General features: G+C 38.5%; 1 protein-coding gene across 1 annotated transcript in view; it reads right to left on the bottom strand.

The window, feature by feature from the left end:
- The window catches only part of LOC128645318 (unconventional myosin-X-like), a 251,366-nt gene that overhangs the window by 71,825 nt on the left and 154,353 nt on the right, over positions 1-25,188 (bottom strand). Inside the window, 3 exon segments of the mRNA XM_053698222.1 lie at positions 13,924-14,038; positions 18,637-18,761; positions 20,804-20,884. Of these exon segments, the coding sequence (XP_053554197.1) occupies positions 13,924-14,038; positions 18,637-18,761; positions 20,804-20,884 (321 nt within the window).

The following is a 25,188-nucleotide window of genomic DNA, read 5'->3' as shown; positions in this document are numbered from 1 at the left end:
AGCAGCTAGCTCCCAGTAGTGTAGGATATGTACACATTCTTTTTCAACAATGGATACCAATAGAACAAATCACATTTGAAAATAGAAGTGAAATTAAAAGAGTCTTAAAATAACATGCTCTATCTGAATCATGCAAGTTTGATGCAAGTGTGATTTTCCTATCCCTTAAAGGAAAATAAAAAAGTATTCCACTGACTAAATGAAATGATCAAAATTGCAGAAGTCCCATCTGGTGGAAAACATAAAACAGATGACTGCCGAGTTAAAGTGATGGTAAACTCTCCCCTGTTTAAAAACAGATCTGGAATTTGTTAGTGATAATTTAGATGGAGTTAATTCATCAGTTGTAACAAAGATCCATTATAACTTACTTTTTAATATAGATATGAAATTCAAATACCCACCGTTTCGCTGCCCACTTCAAAAGTCAATTGGTGCTAATGGTTTGAATTTTTTTCTTATCAGCACAATAGCTAATAAAAGTGCCACATGGGGAGAGTGCTGATTGGACAACAATTCAAACCTTTAGCTCACAGAAAAATTGACTTTTAAACTGTGCGACGGAGCGGTGGGTATTTGAATTTCATATTTATATTAAAAAGCAAGTAATAGCGCATCTTCATTACATCTGATGAATTAAACAACATCTAAAATATAAGTAACATTCCGGAGCTGATTTTAAAAAGCTCTCTAGGCTTGTGAGAAATCTCACAAGTACAATTCTAGTTGTATAAAGGCAGTTTTTACCTTGAGATCTGTGTATCTCGCAAAGGGGTGTTCCCTGCATATCAAGGAGATGCATCCATTATAATAGAATTCACAAAAAAATCGTAATTTAAAAATTGAATTGTACAAAACGAATAAATAACATTGAAATAAAAATATGCAGTAGCAAAATTATATTATTTAATCGCACTAAAAATCATAACAAAATTGTTTTGCAAAAATCGTATTTCATGGAAAAATTCAAATTCGTATTGAAATAATGCAGATAAAAAATAATTAAGGTGCACATAAAAAGTCTTAAAGGGACAGTAAACCTTAAAAATAATGTTATATAATTCTGCACATAGTGCAGAATTATATAACATTATTTAAGTGCTATAGTTCTAATAGCCTTTTTTCTATTTAAATATGTAAAAATTACGGCGCTTTTACAGACCTGCTCTCTGCTCTCTGCTGAGCGGGTCTGTAATATTTAGTCAGCGCATCGGGCCAGCTGTATAGTCACAGCCCGGCCCGACTGCGCCATAGCACTAAGTGCAGCTCGCTCCTGTCACAGGAGCGAGCTGCACTTAGTCTTATGGCGCGGTCGAGCCGAGCTGTGACTATACAGCTGGCCCGATGCGCTGACTAAATATTACAGACCCGCTCAGCAGAGAGCGGGTCTGTAAAAGCGCCGTAATTTTTACATATTTAACGAGAAAAAAGGCTATTAGAACTATAGCACTTAAATAATGTTATATAATTCTGCATTATGTGCAGAATTATATAACATTATTTTTAAGGTTTACTGTCCCTTTAATAAAACTATGCTGCACATTCAAAAAATGCTGTGAATTCAATCAACAACTGGCTCTGCCCTATACTTTTGTATATTAACAATATATGCTCTTTGTTTTTTTGTTTCTGTTGTTGTTTCTGTGACAATGATTTAATAACTACAGTACAACTCCAAAAATCCGGACTCCAGAAATCCGGACAACCTGAGAATCCGGACTCTGGAGTGATTACAACTTCCGGGTGTTGGTTTGTCACTGCTCATATGCAAATTGGCATTCAGAGCTGCAACAAGTGACGGCACACGAAGGCAGTGAGAAATCTGAGCTCCACAACTGCGCACTACAGTTTGCCATACATGACCGGTACCTGTGCAGGTATTTACCATCTTTACACTGCACAGTACTGTTATACCTCTATATACTGTACTATATTGTACAGTAGTGTACTGTACCAATGTTTCCTAAAGTGGATAAGGGTTCTAAACAGAAGCAGAGGAGAAACACTCTGAAATCACTGGGCAAAGCAGAAGCACAATCCACAAGCGGTTCACCGGGCGCAGCAGATGCTAGCACTCCGTGAACAAGCAGTTGAGCATGTGCCAAAGAAATACCTGTAATGGAAAGGAATGTACATTGGAAGGTGCAGTACTCTATTTTAATAAACAAGGTGATCTGTACAGTATTTATTTATAATAAAAAACATTAGCACGTCTTCTTTTTTATTTACAGGTATTTTATCAGCAATGTCCGAGAATCCAGAAAATCCGAAAATACGGACTAGGCAAATCCCCAAGCAGTCCGGATTTTCGGAGTTGTACTGTACCAGATAAACTAGTTATAGTATTATCAGTTTTTTTCTTTTATATAAAATATAAAACTCCAACAATGTGGTTGTACACGAGAGAGTCTCAGGGTGTAGACTAACTATATATGTATTTTTGTGTAAGCGTAGAGGCGGTGTTATATTGCATTATTTTACGTCTTTTTCTTTTGTATTTGTCACACATTGTTGGCTTTAAATAAAGATTTTAAAAAACAAACAAGCAATATATGCTCTTTTTACTGAAGTCAACATTTAGAATATTAAGACTAAAATTAACTGTATATTAAAAACAAAAAAAAATGAAAAATCTCTTACCTAGGCCTGTCAAGCAATGGGATACAGTTCATGCTCCATTCTTTACATACTAGTTTCTCTTGCTCTGTTTTAATACAGTTGCAGATAATACAGTTGTAGCTCTGCTTCAAAACAATATATATATTTATTTTTTTATTTTACAAATAAAGATGAACCAATAGATATTACAAGGACATAACTAACTTGCCCGTCACTACACCTCGTTCACAGTGATTTAAAGTCCCTCCAACATCGATGGGGCTTTCCATTCTATGGAACTGTGTCTAACGGATTATGCAGAGATGATTCAGATATAAGGGGGAGTTTTGAAGGATAAGCAACTATTTAAAAGACACGGTTTTATTATTGAACGTTTAAAAGGAACATTTAAGTCTTTTATTATTATTTATTTATTAGCAAAACATACATTATTTTACAATTATGGGGGGCATGCCCTTGAAAAGTCTTGAGTATGTTTCTCTTAAAGGGACATAAAAGTGCAAAAACAAACAAACAAAAAAAACAACTGAGTAGAGCTTATTATTTTACTGCTGCCTACAACAGCAGGAAATAGTGCTGCCATCTACTGATCTTGCAAATGGATAACATTCTTACAAAACTGCTGCCATCTACTGCTCTTGCAAATGGATAACATTCTTACAAAACTGCTGCCATCTACTGCTCTTGCAAATGGATAACATTCTTACAAAACTGCTGCCATCTACTGCTCTCTTGCAAATGGATAACATTCTTACACAACTGCTGCCATCTACTGCTCTTGCAAATGGATAACATTCTTACAAAACTGCTGCCATCTACTGCTCTTGCAAATGGATAACATTCTTACAAAACTGCTGTGATATAGAGCTCTAGACAAGTGCACTCTCCTGAGCTTACATCCCTGTTTTTCAACAAAAGATACCAATAGAACGAAGAAAATTTGATGACAGAAGTAAATTAGAAAGTTGTTAAAAATTGCATGCTTTATCTAATTCATGAAATAAATATTTGGGGTTTCATGTCTCTTGAACCCCTTAAGGACCAAGGACGTGCCAGGCACGTCCTACAAAAAGTGTCAGTTAATGACCAAGGACGTGGCCTGGCACGTTCTCATGGGTTTCAAGCAGTGGAAGCGATCGTGATCGCTTCCAGCCGCTTTTAGGGTATTGCAGTAATGCCTCGATAGTGAGGCATCCTGCAATACCCTTATTTCAGCCACCGATGCAGAAAGCTACTCTGTGGCCCTCTCTGCATCGGCCAGTGATGGTGTTGATCATTGGTGGGTGGGAGGCAGGTGGGCGGCCTATAGCTGGATCACTTCCGGATCCTATTTATCCAGTGCGCGCGAGTGGCTGGGAGCAAGCATGGGGGGGGGGTGCAGGCAGGAGCGTGCACTAGTACATAACTTAAATTACATTGCATGGGATGGAGGAAGAGGGAAAGGGGAGGTAATTAAATGTAAAGAAAGGGATCTGGGAAGGGGTAGGCTATTGAGGGAGGGGGGAGCTACACTACATAAAATTGGCCTTTTAGCCCAAAAAAAAGACAGCTGCCAGTACCCAAGATGGTGGCAAATAGGTTGAAGGGGGAGGGTTAGAGAACTGTTTGGGGGGGGGGGGATCAGGGAGGTTGGGGGCTAAGGGGGGATCTAACACTGCAGAATACATTTAAAAAAATAAAAAAATTTATATAAAAAAGCCTTTTATTTTATTACTGGCAGACTTTTTGCCAGTACTTAAGATGGCGGTGACAACTGTGAGGTGGGGAGGGTAGAGAGCTGTTTGAGAGGGGTCAAGGAGGGATCAGGGGGTGGGATATGTCAGGTGGGAGGCTGATCTCTACACTAAAGCTAAAATTAACCCTACAAGCTACCTAATTAACCCCTTAACTGCTGGGCATAATACAAGTGTAGTGCACAGCAGCATTTAGCGGCCTTCTGATTACCAAAAAAGCAATGCCAAAGCCATATATGCGTGCTATTTCTGAACATTTACAACCATTTGTGCCATAATTGCACAAGCGGTTTGTAAATAATTTCAGTGAGAAACCTAAAGTTTGTGAAAAAAAAGTGTGTGTGAGAAAAAGTGTGTGTGAGAAAAAGTGTGTGTGAGAAAAAGTGTGACAAAGTGTGTGACAAAGTGTGCGACAAAGTGTGCGACAAAGTGAACTTTTTTTTTTTATTATTTAATCGCATTTGGCGGTGAACTGGTGGCATGAAATATACCAAAATAGGCCTAGTTCAATACTTTGGGTTGTCTACTAAAAATATATATACATGTGAAGGGTTATTCAGGGATTCCTGACAGATATCAGTGTTACTATGTAACTATCGCTAATTTTGAAAAAAAAAATGCTTTGGAAATAGCAAAGTGCTACTTGTATTTATTTCCCTATAACTTGCAAAAAAAGTAAAGAAGATGTAAGCATTGGGTTTTTGTAAACTCATAACAAAATTTAGAAACTATTTAACAAGTGTTTTTTGGTGGATGTAGATTTGTAACAGATTTCGGGGGTTAAAGTTAGAAAAAGTACGGTGACCATATTGCCGCTTTAAAAAGGGACACACATGAAAAATACATATGTCATGGCTGTTTTCAGGGCTGTTTAAAGAAATGTTTTTATAAGAACCCTGACGTATGTATTTTTCATATGTGTCCCTTTTTAAAGCGGCAATATGGTCAGCCTAAAAAGTGTGTTTTTTTCCATTTTTTCCATCATATTTTATAAAAAAAATTATATTAAATTATAAGATATGATGAAAATAATAGTATCTTTAGAAAGTCCGTTTAATGGTGGTGAGAAAAACAGTATATACTTTGTGTGGGTACAGTAAATGAGTAAGAGGAAAATTACAGCTAAACACATTGATTCAAGGGAGGAAAGCATAATTCTGTCATTATATAAAGCCCTGGTAAGACCTCACCTTGAGTTTGGAGTGCAGTTCTGGGGACCGATTGCTAAAAAAGATATTGCAGAACTAGAAAAAGTTCAGAGAAGGGCCACAAAGCTAATAAGGGGATTGGAGAAATTAACCTATGAGGAGAGGCTAGCCAAACTGGGTCTGTTCTCTTTAGAAAAAAGGCGCTTGAGAGGTGACATGATTACTTTATATAAATATATTCAAGGCCCATATACAGAGATGGCAGAAGCTCTTTTTATTCCAAGAAAATTGGTTCTGACAAGAGGTCATAATTTAAGGTTGGAGGAAAGGAGATTTAATCTCCTGCAACGGAAACGTTTTTTCACTGTAAGAGCAATAAAATTGTGGAACTCATTACCAAAGGAGGTAGTGAATGCCAATACCATAGATACATTTAAAAATAGTCTGGATAAATTTCTGTATATAAACAAAATTCATGGATATGATTGCTAGTATTAAATGGGTCACATTTTAATGGGGTTATTTAAGCTTAACTGGAGCTTTTTGTAAGTATTTTAGATTTGTATAGGTTGAACTCGATGGACTTCAGTCTTTTTTCAACCTTATCTACTATGTTACTATGTATGTTACAAACAGCACAGAAATGTAAAAATAGCCCTGGTCCCAAACGGTAAGAAAATTGAAAAATAGTCTGGTCACTAAGGAGTAAATTACCAGATAATTTAATTTCCTTCTGTATAAGGAGACACCACGGCATCATTCCTTACTGTTGGGAAATACTGAACCTGGCCACCAGGAGGAGGCGAAGACACCCCAGCCAAGACTTAAATGCCTCTCCCACTTCCCCCATCCCCCAGTCATTCAGCCAAGGGAACAAGGAACAGTAGGAGAATTATCAGGGTATAAATGGTACCAGAAGAAAAATATAATTTAGAGGGCCGCCCATCGGAGAACAAGGGCAGGGGCCGTGGACTTATATAGAAGGAAATGAAATTATCTGGTAAGCATAATTTATGTTTTCCTTCTTAATATAAGGAGAGTCCATGGCATCATTCCTTACTGTTGGGAAACTTATACCCAAGCTCTAGAGGACACTGAATGATAACGGGGGGGACAAAAATAGAGGCGGACCCTAATCTGAGGGTACCACAGCCTGCAAAACCTGTCTCCCGAAGGCTGCTTCAGCAGAAGCAAAAACATCAAACATGTAAAATTTTGAAAAAATATGTGAGGAGGATCAGGTAGCCGCCTTACAAATCTGACCCATAGTGGCCTCGTTCTTAAAGGCCCAAGAGGATGCCACTGCTCTAGTAGAATGAACCGTAATCCTCTCAGGAGGTTTATGTCCCGCTGTCCCATAAGCAAAGCGGATAATACTCCTTAACCAAAAAGATAAGGAAGTCGAAGAGACCTTCTGTCCCTTACGCTTCCTGGAATAGACAACAAACAAGGAAGAAGTTATATAGAACTTCAAGGCGGGAACCATGTCCAAATTATGAAGCAAACGTTCCTTCGAAGAAGGATTGGGACACAAGGAAGGAACTACAATCGCTTGATTGATGTTGCTGTTAGACACAACCTTAGGAAGAAAACCTAACTTGGTACGTAGGACAGCCTTATCAGAATAGAACACCAGATAAGGAAGCTCACATTGCAAAGCGGCAATCTCAGAAACTCTGCGCGCAGAAGCAATAGCCAGTAGAAAAAGAACCTTCTAGGACAACAATTTAATGTCAATTTCATGCATAGGCTCAAACGGGTCCATTGCAAAACCTTAAGAACAAAAAATACCTTAACAAAGGACTGTACATCTGGAAGCTCAGAGAGCCTCTTGTGCAGTAAAACAGACAGGGCAGAAATCTGTCCCCTCAGGGAACTGGAAGAAAGATCATTCTCCAGTCCATCCTGGAGAAACGATAGGATCCTGACAACCTTAACTTTATGCCAGGAAAATCCACGCTCTTCACACCAGTTCTCCACACCTTATGATAGATGCGATGAGTGACCGGCTTACGAGCTTGAATGAGAGTGTCAATAACTATCTCAGAAAAACCTCTCTTAGCTAGGACTAAGCGTTCAAGCTCCACGCAGTCAGCCTAAGAAAATCTAGATTTTGATGAACAAAAGGACCTTGTTCCAGCAGATCCCTGCGACAAGGTAACTTCCATGGAGGAGAAGATGACATCCTCACCAGATCCGTGAACCACATTCTTGGCGGCCACGAGGGAGCAATCAATGTCACTGATGCCTGCTCCTGCTTGATGCGGGTCACTACACGAGGAAGGAGTGGTAACGGTGGGAAAAAGTAAATTAGACTGAACCTCCAAGGCACTGCTAATCCATCTATTAGCTCCCCCTGAGGATCCCTGGACCTCGACCCAGATCTGGGTAGTTTGGTATTGAGACCAGACACCATAAGATCTATTTCCGGCATCCCCCACCTGTTGCATATCTCCGCAAGCACTTCGGGATGGAGAGACCATTCCCCCGGATGAAAGGATTGTCTGCTGACAAAATCCGCTTCCCAGTTGTCCACACCCGGAATGTGGATCACTGAGAGCGAACATCTGTGGGCCTCTGCCCACTCCAGAATCTGAGATACTTCCCTCATTGCTATGGAGCTTCTCGTCAGCCCCTGATGGTTGATGCAAGCCACCAAGGTTATATTGTCTGATCGGAATCTGATAAACCGGGACGAACCCAGAAGGGGCCAAGCATTCAGAGCATTGAAGATTGCCCCAAGTTCCAGAATGTTGATTGGGAGGGAGCGTTCCTCCTGAGACCACAGGCCCTGTGCCTTCTTGGCACCCCAAACAGTTCCCCATCCTGATAGACTTGTGTCCGTAGTCACAATCTCCCAGGATGGTTTTAGAAAGGATGTCCCTCGGGACAGATGATCTGAACAGAGACACCAAGAGAGCGATTCTCTTGACCGGTTGTCCAGAGAAATCTGTTAAAACAGATCCGAATGATCGCTGTTCCACTGCCTCAGCATGCACAGTTGCAACGGTCTGAGACGGAACCTGGCAAAGGGAATGATGTCCATGCTGGACACCATGAGACCAATTACCTCAATACACTGAGCCACAGATGGACTTAAGGCAGTCTGGAGGGCAAGACATGCCGAAGCTAGCTTGCAACATCTCTGGCCTTTTGATATAACAATAACTAATAAGTCTAGTGACACCAGCGTCACTAGGGTACTTCTAAGAGGCGCCAAGGGTAGATATGATAAACCAGTTAATAATAAGTACTATAGATGACAAGGAGTAACCCAGTAATAAATCAAGCACCAATATTAAAGTACTCTTAAGGAATGATTATAAAAATACAAAATAATAAAAGAATAATAGTTTATATATGTGTATATATATATATATACACATACATATATATATATATATATATATATATATATATATATACATACATACATACATACAAACTGTGTAGTCCAGTATATGATTTCGTGCAATATCCAGCAAAGTCCAATGGGTAATTCCCAGGATTAGGTATGATGAGCGATGGGTCCAGAAAGGGTAGGCTGCTCCTCCAGGGTGTTGTGCCAAAAACACAGATGGTAGATCTAAGAAGAAATGGATAGAGGGCGCCACATGGTGCAGGTCATAAAACAATAGAACAAAGAAGCAATAGGAACATAGGAATCCTACTCACAGATTATGAAGCACAAAAGTGCAGTATTCGCAGGCCGGAACCATACGTCATCCGGTAGACTACAGTAAGAAGATGTGATACACTGAGCCACAGATGGACTTAAGGCAGTCTGGAGGGCAAGACATGCCGAAGCTAGCTTGCAACATCTCTGGCCTTTTAGAAATATCCTCATGGATATGGAGTCTATTATAGTACCCAGGAATTCTACCCTGGTGCTTGGAATAAGAGAACTCTTTTCTAAGTTTATCTTCCATCCATGAGATCGAAGAAGAGAGAGAAGAGATACCGAATGGTCCTCCGTCAGGTGAAAAAATGGTGCTTGTACGAGAATAACCTCCAAGTAGGGAGCTACTGCTATACCCTGGGTTCTGGCAACGGCTAGAAGAGCCCCAAGAACCTTCGTAAAAACCCTTGGAGCAGTAGCTAGACCAAACAGAAGTGCAATGAACAGGAAGTGCTGGTCCAGGAACGCAAGCCTTAGGAACTGGAAGTGATCCTTGTGGATTGGAACATAAAGATAAGCATCCTTCAGATATACAGTGGTCATGAACTGTCGTTCCTGAACTAAGGGAAGGATGGACCTTATCGTCTCGATCTTGAACAAGGGGACACTTAGAAATTTGTTTAAGCACTTTAGGTCCAAAATCAGGCGGAAATTTCCCTCTTTATTTGGGACCACGAAAAGGTTTGAATCGTATCTCAAACCTCTTTCTGCAATAGGTACTGGGACAATGACCCCTAAGAAGGACAGATCCCACACGCACCCCAGAAAGGCTTCCCTCTTTTCTGAAGAAGAAATGCCTCTAAACACAAAAAAACTTAATTATAAAGAGAATGTGTAATAAAGTGATTTGTAAAATTTAACTTTTATTAATTCACAATTAAATAAAAAGACAGCTTAGAATAAGTAAATATCCTGATAGCTGCCCACGTACAGGAGCAAATTAAAAACACATCCGCTATGGTGTATATGAAAAATAGTTATTCTTAGTAAATCATTAAGGTCATCAAGTAAATACCCAAACATATACTTTATATATTAGAATATTGCCTATAAATGTCAATAATTCTGATTATTGTATGCAAGGATTATGCTAGCCCCTATGTTAATATTATAAAGGGGTTAAGCCATTATGTATTATATCACTTGTTGCAACAAGAAATAACAGCATGGGGTTATTAGTTTGACAGAAAAACGTCTCTGGATATATAGGTATATGGTCTGGGATGTCAGTGCTGGTCCTGCTGTATACCACTGATTTTATTCAACTAGCGTATGTTTTGTAACATATGCTGTAAAGTAAAAATTAGATATAAGGCTGAGATTGGTGGAAAAAAGTACTGCAGCATCTATTATTGACTGGAAACAATAGTTATATTTTTTATTACAATTCAGTAACAAAAAGATCACTTTTCAGCTGTGTTAATGGCTTGTATATTGCTACTAACATATTAGGTTGAGTAGTATTACCACTGTGATATTAAATTGGGGAGTTTTTTTATTTGCTCCACTATGGTTGTTCTAACGATAACAATAGTTAACTATAGCTTTATTCTTCTATAATTACTACGTTGGTCTCTAAACCTTAGGGCTTTTAGACATATTCAAATAATTACTTTTTAAAAATATATTACCTGGGTAAGCGAGCTAGGCTACCCCTAGCTGATTCAGTTTTGGTGGAAAAGGTGTCATTTTATATTTAACAGCAGATTTCTAAAAATAACATCACCTAGTCTAATATATCAGCTGTGTTGATCAAAATACAGTTTCTCAGCTGTTGGCGAATAGTGCTACCGGCTCTGTAGGGAACATTGTTAAACTGTTGGTCTTTAAAGATATATTTTTAAGCATTTATACTTATAATTATCTGTTAGATTAAGCAAGTGGTATTACTACCACCATACTAAGACCATGTTTATAACCAATTTAATATCACAGTGGTAATACTACTCAGCCTGATATGTTAGTAGCAATACGCAAACCATTAACACAGCTGAAAAGTGATCTTTTTGTTACTGAATTGTAATAAAAAATATAACTATTGTTTCCAGTCAATAATAGATGCTGCAGTACTTTTTTCCACCAATCTCAGCCTTACATCAAATTTTTACTTTACAGCATATGTTACAAAACATACGCTAGTTGAATAAAATCAGTGGTATACAGCAGGACCAGCACTGACCTCCCAGACCATATACCTATATATCCAGAGACGTTTTTCTGTCAAACTAATAACCCCATGCTGTTATTTCTTGTTGCAACAAGTGATATAATACATAATGGCTTACCCACTTTATAATATTAACATAGGGGCTAGCATAATCCTTTTGAAACCACAACGGTTGCATACAATAATCAGCATTATTGACATTATAGGCAATATTCTAATATAAGTATATGTTTGGGTATTTACTTGATGACCTCAATGATTTACTAAGAATAACTATTCACATACACCATAGCGGATGTGTTTTTAATTTGCTCCTGTACGTGGGCAGCTATCACGATATTCACTTATTCTAAGCTGTCTTTTTATTTAATTTTGAATTAATAAAAGTTAAATTTTACAAATCACTTTATGACACATTCTCTTTACAATTAAGTTTTTTTTTGTTTAGAGGCATTTCTTCTTTGGCCTTCTCAATCTAGGGTTGAGTTGTCCTAATAAAATTAAATTATTGATGCTTATACACAACCATTGGGGTGAACTCAGCTATATTTCCTTTACAAGACTCTTCCGTGGAAATTTACTATTTATTCAGCCAATCTACTGTTATTTATATTCCCTCTTTTCTGGTCTGGAAGACAGGCTTGAGAGGAGAAATCTGCCCTTGGGTGGATGAGATTGTAAACATATCTTGTATCCCTGAGCTATGACCTCCAGGACCCATGGATCCTGCACATCCCTGAACCAAGTGCCGGATTGGGGGCCACCCCTTAATGCCGATTTAGTCTTGGCAGGCTTTTTGCTCTGCTTGGATTTATTCCAGGATTGAGACAGCTTCCAAGTACTCTTGGCTTGCTCGGGCTTAGAGGAGGACTGTTGTCGTTGGGATTTCTCAGAACAAAAGGAACGAAAATTTGAACCTTGTCTCTTAGACTTGTTCTTTTTATCCTGCGGTAGGAAGGCACCCTTGCCCCCTGTAACCGTGGAGATAATGGAGTCCTGGCCTGGACCAAAAAAATCTTTCCCTTAAAAGGGAGGGAAATTAGTCTGGACTTAGAAGTCATATCCGCAGACCAGGACTTCAGCCAGAGCGCCCAACAGGTCTGAACTGAAAAAACAGAAACCTTAGCATTCGGCGACTAATCTGCATATTTGCATCACAGATAAAAGAATTAGCAATTCTCAAGGCTTTAATTCTTTCCTGGATAACGTCGAGGGGACCCTCCACCTCAATCAATTCAGATATGGAGTCACACCAGTAGGCTGTTGCTCCAGCAACCGAGGCAACAGTCGCTGCCGGTTGAAACAAGTATCCCGTATGTTGAAACATTTTCCTTAGAAGAGTTTCCATCTTCTTATCCATCAGCTCTCTGAACGAAGAGCTATCCTCAAGTGGGATAGTAGTACGTTTGGCCAGCGTAGAGATAGCACCATCCACCTTAGGGATGGAACCCCACAACTCCAATTGAGAGTCTAGGACCGGGAAAAATTTCCTAAAGGAAGACGAAGGGGAAAAGGAAGATCCAGTTCTGTCCCCTTCTTTTTTAATAATGTTTGCCATCTTTACAGGTACAGGAAAAGTGAACGCCACTACCCTGTCCTCGTAAACTCTGTCTAATTTAGGAATCAAAGGTTCATCAGGCAACTTGGCCTCTGGAACCTCTAATTTAGACAGGACCTCTTTTAGAAGAAAACATAGGTGTTCAATCTTAAATCTAAAGGCTGGTTCCCTCGCTGCAGGAGGCTTAGAGGCAGCAGACTCTGTCCCAGAAAGTTCACCCTCTGAAGCCTCAGAGTGCAACTCATCCTCGGATAACTGAGTCAGAACAGATAAATCCAATAAATTACATGATGACCCCTGGGCAGGAGAGCTATGTTTAACCTTTCGCTTGAATTTAGCGGGCAAGGTAAAGCACTGAGGGCCTCAGACACCACCGTTTTTAACTGCGCGGTAAAATCTGATGGTAAATGGCTCCCTCCAGATGGACTCTCCTTATATTAAGAAGGAAATCAGTCCCTAGATCTGTACACAATATTCCAGATGAGGCCTAACTAATGATCTGTAAAGTGGTATAAGAACCTTGCTATATCTGCTACTAATACTTCTCCCAATGCAACCGAGTATTCGCCTGGCCTTACTGGCTGCACTTCTGCATTGTGTACCAAATTTTAAATCATCTGAAAAAATAATTCCCAAGTCCTGTTCCTCTTTAGTTACAGTCAGTTATGTACCATTGAGACTATAATGGTCCTTTGGGTTTTTATAGTATAACACACACAAAGGTAGATATGACAAGGATGCTGAAACAGGACTGACATTGGCGGAGTAGATGTGTTAATGGTATTTAACAGAAGAATGAAAATAAGGGTAAAAAATTAAATCAAGCAAAAGATGGATGAAGAAAAAAAAAGAGGAAGAAAGCAAGACATGGAAATATGTTTCTTTTTTACATAAGAGTTAAAAATTATATTATTGGAAATAAAAGTAGGTTATTATGTGATGTGAATAAGACTCAAAATGATTTTGCTTAAAAAGGGGTCTTAAAAGTTCAAAATAGTTGTGATGTCTGGACTACACACCTTGGTTTTACCCAGCTGCCATTCCTTTGTGGGGCCACAGTAGGACTGGAGGAAAGAGGCGCATGTGCTGCGCACGTCACCTGCTAATTGGATCTTCTTAAAAAGCATCTTGTACCTAAACCAGAGGATCAGGTTCAATGGATACAAAGCAAAAAACAAAGAGATACAGATTGTAATACAGATTTTGTCATTATGTTTAGATAAAAAGAGCTGTGCAATAAACTGTCATAATGTCATTTATATTAAGTAATGGGCACCACCCATGTTAAAAGCTAGGCAAATATAAATGAACTTCAAACCCTTCAAATAATGATTTAACATTGCACAAAGCCATAGTTATTTATTCACTGTTTAAACTGCTAGTATAACTTAAAAATACAGCTATAAAACCATTCTTATGTTAATCTTTGCATTGGATACAGGCTGCATGTATCATATTTCCTTTTGAATGTCCCTTTAAAACAGCATGCATCACTGGAAACTTAATACTCCAGGGACACTGGTCTCTTGTCATTTGCTCACCAGATGTTTTCAGCTAGCTCTCAGTAGTGCATTGTTGCTTTGGAGCTTATTTGATGTGTTTAATCCATTTGCAGGATTAATATTATTATATACAAGTAATAGTGTCATAATAAAAACATATTAGAGCATTTATTTTGTACTTTAATTTATATTTAAGTATTTAAACTAAGAAAGCAAACTCTGTATAAACCTGAGTTTGCAGAAAAAGCTTAACAAAGGGATGGGCATAATGGTCTGGATGAAAACAGAACCATCATCTCCCAAAAAGAAACTGGTCATTAATGAGGGGGGGGGGGATGCTTTCTACCAGAAGTGTTCTCAGCATTGGCCACTTAGTAGTAGTGATTAGTTTAAGGTAGTGAAATAGGAGAACCAGCGATGCCAGGAGCCCATTAGGTGGTCACCAAGAAGAAATACAAACCTACATTAGGTCAGAAGACTGTGATAGGGGAGTAAGCGGACACTGGCTGAAGTTAAACAACATCTCTTATGATGGACAAACAACAAGTAGCCCTCAGGTTATGGTTAAGGTCCCAAGGAGGAATTTAGGTGCAAAAATGAAGAGGCACAGCTAGATGGTGCCTAAATGTGAAATATCCATAGAAAATGGTTAAGCAAGAATGAAGAGTCAAAACAGAAATGGCAGTAGCTTATTGCAAAAAAGAAGTCACTGGCACCGGTATGACAGACGAGTCATTAAAGGGACACTGTACACAAGATTTTTTATTTTTGCAAAAATGTTTTGTAGATGATCCATTTATATAGCAAATCTGTGAGTGTTTTTGTAACAATATTTAGTTGTGCTTATTTTTTTAAGAACATTGTGCTGATTTTCAGATTCCTAACCCAGCCCCAAAGTATCAGATGTAGACTCAAGTCTACAGATTCCTGCTTGCTCCTGTTTGTGTAATGGGTATTTTCATATGCAGGGGGGAGGAGTGTCTGCTCTTCCTGTTTTTTTATTTTTTTTAAACCTCAATGGGTGTCCCAGACCACCTCATCAACAGTGCTAAACTGGGAGCTTCTAAGTAAAATTTTAAAAGATTTCAAACTGAATGTTTAGATCAGTATCTGTGCATATTCTTCTTATAGTATTGTCTAATACATGCAGTTATATGAAATTTAGATGTATACTCTCCGTTTAACAGCTCCAAAGAAAATGATCCAGATAATGGAGATCAGAGAGCTGTTTGGTGGGCTGACTATCCATCCATGGCATTTACATTAGCTCAGATACACAAGCGTTTAACATTGTAATACAGTGTGCGCGTGTGCTGTATATCATATACTCAGAATGCACGCACCTTGTAACATTACAAATTTACACATGGATTATTGGCCATTTTATTTAAACCAAATAAGGTTTTAACAGACTATCAGCTAGATTACGAGTTTTGCGTTATGAGTCAAATAGCATCGTTATGGCTCATAACGCTGCTTTTTCCCTAATGCTGCTATTACGAGTCTTGTAGGTATAGGTGTACCGCACACCTTTTTGGCCGTCACGCAATGTCAGTACCGCACTTTTTAAAAAGTAATTTTTCAATGGGACTCCCATAGCGCCGGTATTACGAGTTTGCTTGGGAGGTTAAAAAGTAAGCGGTATACCCTATAACCACAAGATCTATACCGCCATCTAAAGTCAGTAGTTATGAGTTTTACGTTATTAAGCTGTACCATAAAACTCTCAACTAAAGTGTTAAAAAGTACACTAACACCCATAAACTACCTATTAACCCCTAAACCGAGGCCCTCCCACATCGCAAACACTATAATAAATTTATTGATTCCTAATCTGCTGCTCCGGACATCGCCGCCACTATTAAAATATATTAACCCCTATTCCGCCACTCCCCAACATCATCGCCACTATAATAAACGTATTAACCCCTAAACTGCCGCCCTCCCGCATCACAAACACTATTTAAATATTATTAACCCCTAATCCGCCGTCTGCCCACACCGCCGCTATAATAAACCTATTAACCACTAAACTGAAAGCCCCCCACAACGAATATACTAAAATAGATAATTAACCCCTAAACCTCCCACATCACTAACTCTATATAAATATATTAACCCCTAATCCTAACTCTAAGTCTAACTGTAACCATAACGTAACCCTAAGCCTAACACCCCCTAACTTAAATATAATTAAAATAAATCTAAATAAACCTTACAATTATTAACTAAATAATTCCTATTTAAAACTAAATACAAACTTACCTGTAAAAAAAACCCTAAGCTAGCTACAAAATAACTAATAGTTATATTGTAACTATCTTAGGTTTTATTTTTATTTCACAGGTAAGTTTGTATTTATCTTAACTAGGTAGACTAGTTAGTAAATAGTTATTAACTATTTACTGACTACCTATGAAAGTTTTGTATTTAGTTTTTAAATAGGAATTATTTAGTTAATAAATGTAAGGTTTATTTAGCTTTATTTTAATTATATTTAAGTTATTGGGTGTTAGGGTTAGACATAGGCTTAGGGTTACATTAGGGTTAGGTTTAGGGGTTAATAACTTTAGTATAGTGGCGGCGACACTGGGGGCTGCAGATTAGGGGTTAATAAGTGTAGGTAGGTGGCAGCGATGTTAGGGGCGGCAGATTAGGGGTTAATAACTAATGTAGGCGGCGTCGATGTTAGGGGCGGAAGATTAGGGGTTAATAACTAATGTAGGTGGTGGCGATGCTAGGGGCGGCAGATTAGGGGTTAATAACTGTAATGTAGGTGTTGGCGATGTTAGGGGCGGCAGATTAGGAGTTAATAACTAATGTAGGTGGTGGCGATGTTAGGGGCAGCAGATTAGGGGTGTTTAGACATGGGGTTTATGTTAGGGTGTTAGGTTTTAATGTTACTTTTTCTTTTCCCCATAGACATCAATGGGGCTGCGTTACAGAGCTTTTCATTCCGTGATCGCAAGAGTTGATGTCTATGGGGAAATCGTGCACGAGCACGTCAAAGCACCACTTGATTTTGGTGTAGTATGGAGCTCAACGCAACCATATAGCCCGCACAAGCCTGCTTTTGTAAACCTGTAATAGCAGCGCTATAGGGAGGTGAAATAACGCAGAAAATGTTTCGGTCGTTAATTTCCCTAAAGCACTCAAAACTCGTAATCTGGCTGTATGTGTTCTAAATCATATATGTATGAAATAATTACTATTTTATCTGGGTGTTTTAGGGTCAAATTTTTAGGTCACTTCACTTAAGTTTTCTTAAATATCTCAGGCTTATTTTTTGAGTGTGTGTGTGTAAAGACCTTTAAAACGTTTACAGTGTTTTTCTTAACCCAGATTTAATTATTACTTAATCACATTCCTATTTATGTACGTTTTCTCTCACCACCAGACTACTGCTCTCATTGTTAGATCTGAAAGTACAATCGTACCCAATCCAAAAAGAGGAGCACTCTCAACACAGGGAGTAATGAATAAAAAATAACTTTTAATGTCAAAGTTAAAAATTCATTGCAGGATATGGATCCACATCTTGGCAGTGGGGGTGGAGAGAGGAGCTCACTCCTCAACTAACTGCTGCTGACGCATTTCGGCAATCAAAGCCGTAATCGTAGCTGCAGTTAGTTGAGGCGTGAGCTCCTCTTTCCCTCCCCACTGCCAAGATGTGGATCCGTATCCTGCAATTAATTTTTAACTGACATTAAAAGTTAATTTTTATTCATACTCCCTGTGTTGAGAGTGCTTCTCTTTTTGGATTGGGCACGATTGAACTTGGAACAAAAGTGAGCACGTCATCAGGGATTACCCTTCAATCTTCTACCCCCACCATTACCACTAAGAGACCGCATTGAGGAGACTGAGGAGGCTGCATCAGAGTGATGACGTCACCCGCTGCCGTTTGAGACACCGAAGAGGGGACCCGCGTTTGGCCCAGAGGCAAAGGGAGGTAAGCAACTTAATTTGCACCTGAGCGTGTGTGTTGCTGCATAGTCAAGAGGCCAGCAGGGTTTCCCCCATGACCAGTAGTTACGAGTTGGCGGAGCTGAATAAGGAGCCGTGCAGTAAAATGCTTCTTGTTGGTGATAAGACGGAGGTGGGGGGTTTTAAGACTTTGTAATTTAACAGTATCAGCTTCAAAATTATGGATTAACTTGAGCTGCTAGATAGGTGCCATCTAACCCTTTTTGCTGCTATTTTACCAATTAAAATCACACAAGATCTCACCTGCTTACAAAATCCTGGTACTGTCTGCGCACTGGATATCCAGCTCTCCGAATCTTTACAGTCTCCAGCATTCCTGAGTAGCGCAGCTGGTTCAGAACTACATCTGGGTTAAATGTATTTGAGAGCTAGAAAAGGGATAATGTGTCACAGTGAATTAAAGGGAAATAACATTGACTACAGCAAACTGCACATGCGCCTGACTAATAATAATAATAATGGAATAATTAACTTCATTTAGTTTCTTCTATGCAGTGAAAGCACCAGAAACCAAAAGAAATAAATGTATTGCATTTGGCATAAACATATATTAAAAAAAGAGAGTGAATTCCAATATTGTCTGTCTGGCATTTAAAATGATAGATGTTTAAAGATAAAGCAAGGGGCACCAGAATATGAAATTTAGCATTTATTTATCATTAAACATCTAAAGTGAGATGGGTAATGACAGTGCTGTGCGTCACCAGGAAACCAATAGCCAGAAGCCTAGTTGTCAGCAGTCTGTTAACTACACAAAGTGATTACATCTTGAGGACAGGTATCCGGATTTAAAAGCCCTAGGTGAGCTGCGATGAACGTTTGTGTTTATTCCCGTTGGTGATGTTCTGTGCCTGGGGACATTATAAGAGCCTGTTCATTTGTTTATGTGGCTATTAGTCAAATGCCTAGGGGTAGATATTGAATTACTGGATTTAATTGTTACAATCTTCGATTATAAATTAACGGACACTTTAGGTGCCAGAGGTTCCCTTGTGGATTAACTGAATTTAAAATGACTTAAGTAAAAAATAGAATCATAAATAAAATCTAATCTTTACTTCTCCGATGTAGGAGAATATTTGAGAGTTTTTATATCCCTTTAAAGGGATCTAAAAGTGGATTTTTTTATAATGAAGTATACAATTTTCAGTTACTGTATGTAGAATATATTCATAAATATTACTGTTGGCTCTTGATTTTTAACTTGCAAAGATCCTTCCAATCCCACTCCCCCTGTATTGTGCACAGCTGTCACTTAATTCCCAAAACACAAGGACCATGCACAAGCTGCTGAACTCGCAGGAACAACGCTTATTCTCGTATCAGGAGCTGAGTGACAATTATGCAAGAGGTTGCAAGGTCATGAAAGGGACTTTTCAAGAAATGAAGGGGTTTTTTTTTAGCCTTTGTGGAATTTATTTTACTTTTATGTATCTTAAAAATATTTAGAATGTTTCTGAACAGCTTCTGGCAATTTTTTTTTTATTTTTTTTTATTTGGAGGGATATCCTATTTGAAATGGTTATTGTTCAAAAATATAGATAATCCCTTTAGATAGATAATTCCCCAGTTTTGAATAACCAACACTGTTATATTAACATACTTTTTTTTACCTCTTTGCTTACCTTGTATCTAAGCCTCTGCAGACTGCCCCCTTATCTCAGTGCTTTTTACAAACTTGCATTTCATCCAATTAGTGCTGACTCCTACCTAACTCCATTGGAATGAGCACATTATCTATATGGCACACATGAACTAATGTTATCTAGCTGTGAAAAGCTAATAATATGCACTGAGATAAGTGGCCGCCTTCAAGGGCTTAAAAAACAGCCTATGAGCCATTCTAGTTTTAGCCTTCAACAAAGAATACCAAGAGAACAAAGCTAATATGATGATAAAAGTAAATTGGAAAGTTGTTTAAAATTGCATGCCCTATCTGGATCATGAAAGTTTATTTTTGACTTTACTGTCCCTTTAACTCTCTTTCGCCCATTGTTAAACCCAGATATTGCTGATAGTTTGCAGGAAGTCAACAAAAAGCTAGATGTGAATAGGAGTTTAAACTGTTCCCCTCACTAGCATATCCGCTTTACCACTATACTATCCATAGGACCTTAATAACAGAGACAAAGTATTAATATACATCTATAATTTACTTCTGTAAAATGTGTGCATGGGTCAACCAGTTCATCATTGCTTCAAGAAGCCAGTAAAAGGAAATAATCCGCTTGATGAAATAAATATCAATAAAGCACTGAAGCACTATTGCTCAGTGCAATATTTCAGCCAATGCCGGGAGACAGACCCAGTGTGTGCAAACTATTTACGGCTGAATTATACAACCTCACCCTATAAAATGTTGCTGATTTAGATGAAATAAGCTACAACTGCCCGGCCAGTCTGTACTTACTTTTTCAGTGTTCGGTTTTATGCAACGGATGAAGAAGGGATTAGAAGTACTGAGCATGGCCATAAGGGAATGAAGAGATTCCTAAAAGAAAAAGCAGAAAGTGAGAACATTAAATAAAAATGCTTAAAGGGACACTGTACCCAAAAAATTTCTTTCGTGATTCAGATTGAGCATGAAATTTTAAGCAACTTTTAATTTACTTCTATTATCAAATTTTCTTCTTTCTCTTGGTATCTTTATTTGAAATGCAAGAATGTAAGTTTAGATGCCGGCCCATTTTTGGTGAACAACCTGGGTTGTCCTTGCTGATTGGTGGATAAATTCATCCACCAATAAAAAAGTGCTGTCCAGAGTACTGAAACCAAAAAAAAGCTTAGATGCCTTCTTTTTCAAATAATGATAGCAAGAGAACGAAGAAAAATTGATAATAGGAGTAAATTATAAAGTTGCTTAAAATTGCATGCTCTTTCTGAATTACAAAAGAATTTTTTTGGGTACAGTGTCCCTTTAACAGGTAATAAAAACAAGCAAAAAAAAAAACTATACTGTAAATGAAAAGTCTTTACTACAATAATGTACTAATAGACAGGGATCAAATAATTGGTGCTTTGAGGGTAAATACTTAAAAGGGATATTCTAGTTGGGGTTTTTGTTTTTAAATACAGTAATTGATCTTGGATCTTGCATTCACAGCCAGTGATTAGTGCAAATCAAATGCTCAAACAAACAAAACGAAAAGCAAAATTGAGCTTTTTATAAAAGCAATGCTGTAAGAAACCCAATACAGTTTTCCCTCGAGATTTCCAACATATAGTGAAGGCTTATTTAAAGAATAGCTATCTCACACCATTCTAGCCTGTTCCCTCAATAATCCCTTTTTAACTTATACAAGCAGAGATTTTAGCAACGCACTGCTTTTTGTGGCCTAGACTTACTAAGAGCCATTTCCCTTAGAACTTGCATTTTTGTTGTGTGCTAATAGTGCATTGAATATTCATGATTTAATGCATGTTTGTGCATTATTGTTCTGGCGGATCTTGCAACGTTTACAACTAGATTTGTTGTCTCAGCATCAGAGTCTGTCAAGATAAACTAAAAAAAGAATAATAAAAAAAAATCCTCAAAAATACAAATAACCAGGTATTATTACAAGCTAAGCAAAACAGAAATGTCAAGAAAAATGATTTAAAAGGCACTTTAAACACTATGGGATAGATTATGAGTGAAGCGTTATTTAAGCGTTCACTGTACAAGGAGTAAGCTTTGTGCACTCGGGTGGCGCTCGTATTATGAGTTGAAAGCAAACTGTTTTTGCTGTCTCCACTAACCCGGCAAGCACAAAAAGTCGAACTTAGAATATTGTGTGCGCATTCACGTTTTCCCCCATAGAACTCAATGGAGCAAAAAAAAGTGTGGGAAAAAACTAACACCCAACTCGTGAGCCAAACTCTATCACATTTTCTCATGTTCGCGTCAGAGATAGTTGTCACGGTAACCATACACAAATGTCAAGATCAGCGGAAAAACACACCGCAACCAAAACAAACTGTGAGCATCAACTATATTTGTGAATGGGCATCAGGGCAACTCTGCGCATTATACACATAACATGCAAATGTAACATACGCTTATATCTAGGGTATATATGTACACCAATAAACCCATACATTGTAGATGGCGGAAAAAACAACCTATATACAAGTTGCACAAGAATATACTGTATCTGATTATCAAGTGAAACTTACTAATTAAACTTTAAAAAACACAAATAGTTATACTTTGCGAGCCACTAAGGCATTTGTGAGTGAAGTATCTATTGCAAAAAGAGCTAAATTAAGCCCCTATTAATATGGTCCAGTCAGGACTCCAATACAAATTTAATAGTCACTCCATGCCAAAGTCATATAATAGCTGGCAAGAAATAACTAAACCTATATACAAAATTTTGCAGCGTGTGTCAAGGGTATGGTAAAAACATCCATAACGAGATGAATGGAAACCCACAGTCATTTATAGAAGCAGCTGTAGTCGATAGACATATTCAAGCCTTTAGGTGCTACAGTGTCAAGTCGGTATACTCCAACGAGATTCCATTTTTAACAGAGCCCTTGGCTCGATCACCCCCCACGTCTAGACTTCGGTACGTGGTCAATAAGAATAGTCCTCAGTGAGGAGATAGGATGTCCAGCTTGTGCAAAGTGGCGTGCCACCGGCTGATCAGAGGTGCCCTTATCCAAAGCCAATCAAATGGCTGTCTTATGGTTGGCTAGCCTCTCTCTGAAAGATGTAATGGTTTTTCCCACATAATACAGCGAACATGGGCAAATGATCACGTAGATCACATGGTCTGAAGTGCACGTAAGCCGATGTCGTATACTGAAGGTTTTATTCGTGTGTGGATGGTGGAACCTGTTACCAACCATCATACCATTGCAAGTGATGCAATTCCCATATCTATAACATCCCTTCTTCTTAGGGGGTAACCAGGTTTGGTTTTGGTAACTTGCAATGGGATCAGTCTTCATCAGAAGGTCACATAGATTTCGTGCCCTCTTATAGACCAGTCTTGGTGGTGGTATCTCTCCAAACGGTAATGTAGTGTCTGTTGACACGATCAGCCAGTGCTGCTTGATTACATCTTGTACTTTGCGTGATGCAGGTGTATATGTTGGTAATGAAATTCATCTCAACCGGCTTGAGTGGTTTTTGCTTTTACAAAACAAATTAATACAACACACAGAGAAAACCCAGCACTCACTTACAAGCTCTCAGCTAAGATTTAAAAGCAAAAATGGAAAGGTTAGTTACCGCATCTGGCCAAATGGGACAAGCCCAGGTACCTCGTCAAGGTCCTTTCAATACCTGGGACCCTAAAACAGCCACACAATGCAAGCTTTCAAATCCAAACAAACTGGGACCTTGACGAGGTACCTGGGCTTGTCCCATTTGGCCAGATGCGGTACCTAACCTTTCCATTTTTGCTTTTAAATCTTAGCTGAGAGCTTGTAAGTGAGTGCTGGGTTTTCTCTGTGTGTTGTATTAATTTGTTTTGTAATTTTCCCTATGGTTCTTGCACCCAGACCTGACTGGGGTTAACTGCCTGTGACTCTGGGAGCAGCACAGCTCCTGTGAGTGCCAGTGGCACCCAGGGCTGAGCATGTTGCAGGGTCATGGCATGTGTACCCGGTCCAGTATGAGAGAGCAGTTCCCTTCCGTGTGTATGTATATGTCTATTGTGATTACATATTCCTGTGCACCCTTCCCTTGTTCCCAGTTTGTTTGGATTTGAAAGCTTGCATTGTGTGGCTGTTTAGGGTCCCAGGTATTGGAAAGAGGACCTTGACGAGGTACCTGGGCTTGTCCCCATTTGGCCAGATGCGGTAACTAACCTTTCCATTTTTGCTTTTAAATCTTAGCTGAGAGCTTGCAAGTGAGTGCTGGGTTTTCTCTGTGTGTTGTATTAATTTGTTTTGTAATCTTCCCTATGGTTCTTGCACCCAGACCTGACTGGGGTTAACTGCCTGTGACTCTGGGAGCAGCACAGCCTCCTGTGATGCCAGTGGCACCCAGGGCTGAGCATGTTGCAGGGTCATGGCATGTGTACCCGGTCCAGTATGAGAGAGCAGTTCCCTTCCGTGTGTATCTATATATATATATATATATATATATATATATATATATATATATATACACATACATACACACACACACATATATACATTTGTAATATATATGTTTATATGTGTGTATATATCTGTACATACATACATATGTACACACACACACATTATATATATATTATATATACACATACACACACACAGGAACAAACGTTTGCACTCACAGGTCTTTTTTCAAACTTTTAATGTGGAACGTTTTTGGGGTTTAATACCCCTTCATCAGCATGATGAAGGGGTATTAAACCCCGAAAACGTTCTACATTAAAAGTTTGAAAAAGACCTGGTGAGTGCAAACGTTTGTTCCTGTATATTGCCTCATTTTGTACCCAGGCTGCTGACGATTGGTGGGTTAAACTGGATTGTGTTAAGTATATATATATATATATATTTATATATATATATATATATATATATCACACACACATGTTCATCTTGCCATGTATAGCTATGTATTACTATGTTAAAGTCCTTTGCCTGCCTTTATATTTCTAACGCCTTTATTTTCTAACACCTGAGACCTCATAATTTTGAACCTTTTCTAACACCTGAGACCTCATAATTTTGAACCTTTTCTAACACCTGAGACCTCATAATTTTGAACCTTTAAATTTTGTCTGCAATATTTTTTTTTGAATAATAATTATTAGATAGTGTGAATGTAACTGTACTTTGTAATGTATTTTTGAAGTGTTTTGTTTTGTTTTT

Source organism: Bombina bombina, chromosome 1 (genome assembly GCF_027579735.1).
Source record: "Bombina bombina isolate aBomBom1 chromosome 1, aBomBom1.pri, whole genome shotgun sequence".
Taxonomy (NCBI): domain Eukaryota; kingdom Metazoa; phylum Chordata; class Amphibia; order Anura; family Bombinatoridae; genus Bombina; species Bombina bombina.
This window is presented reverse-complemented; position numbering and strand designations above follow the sequence as displayed.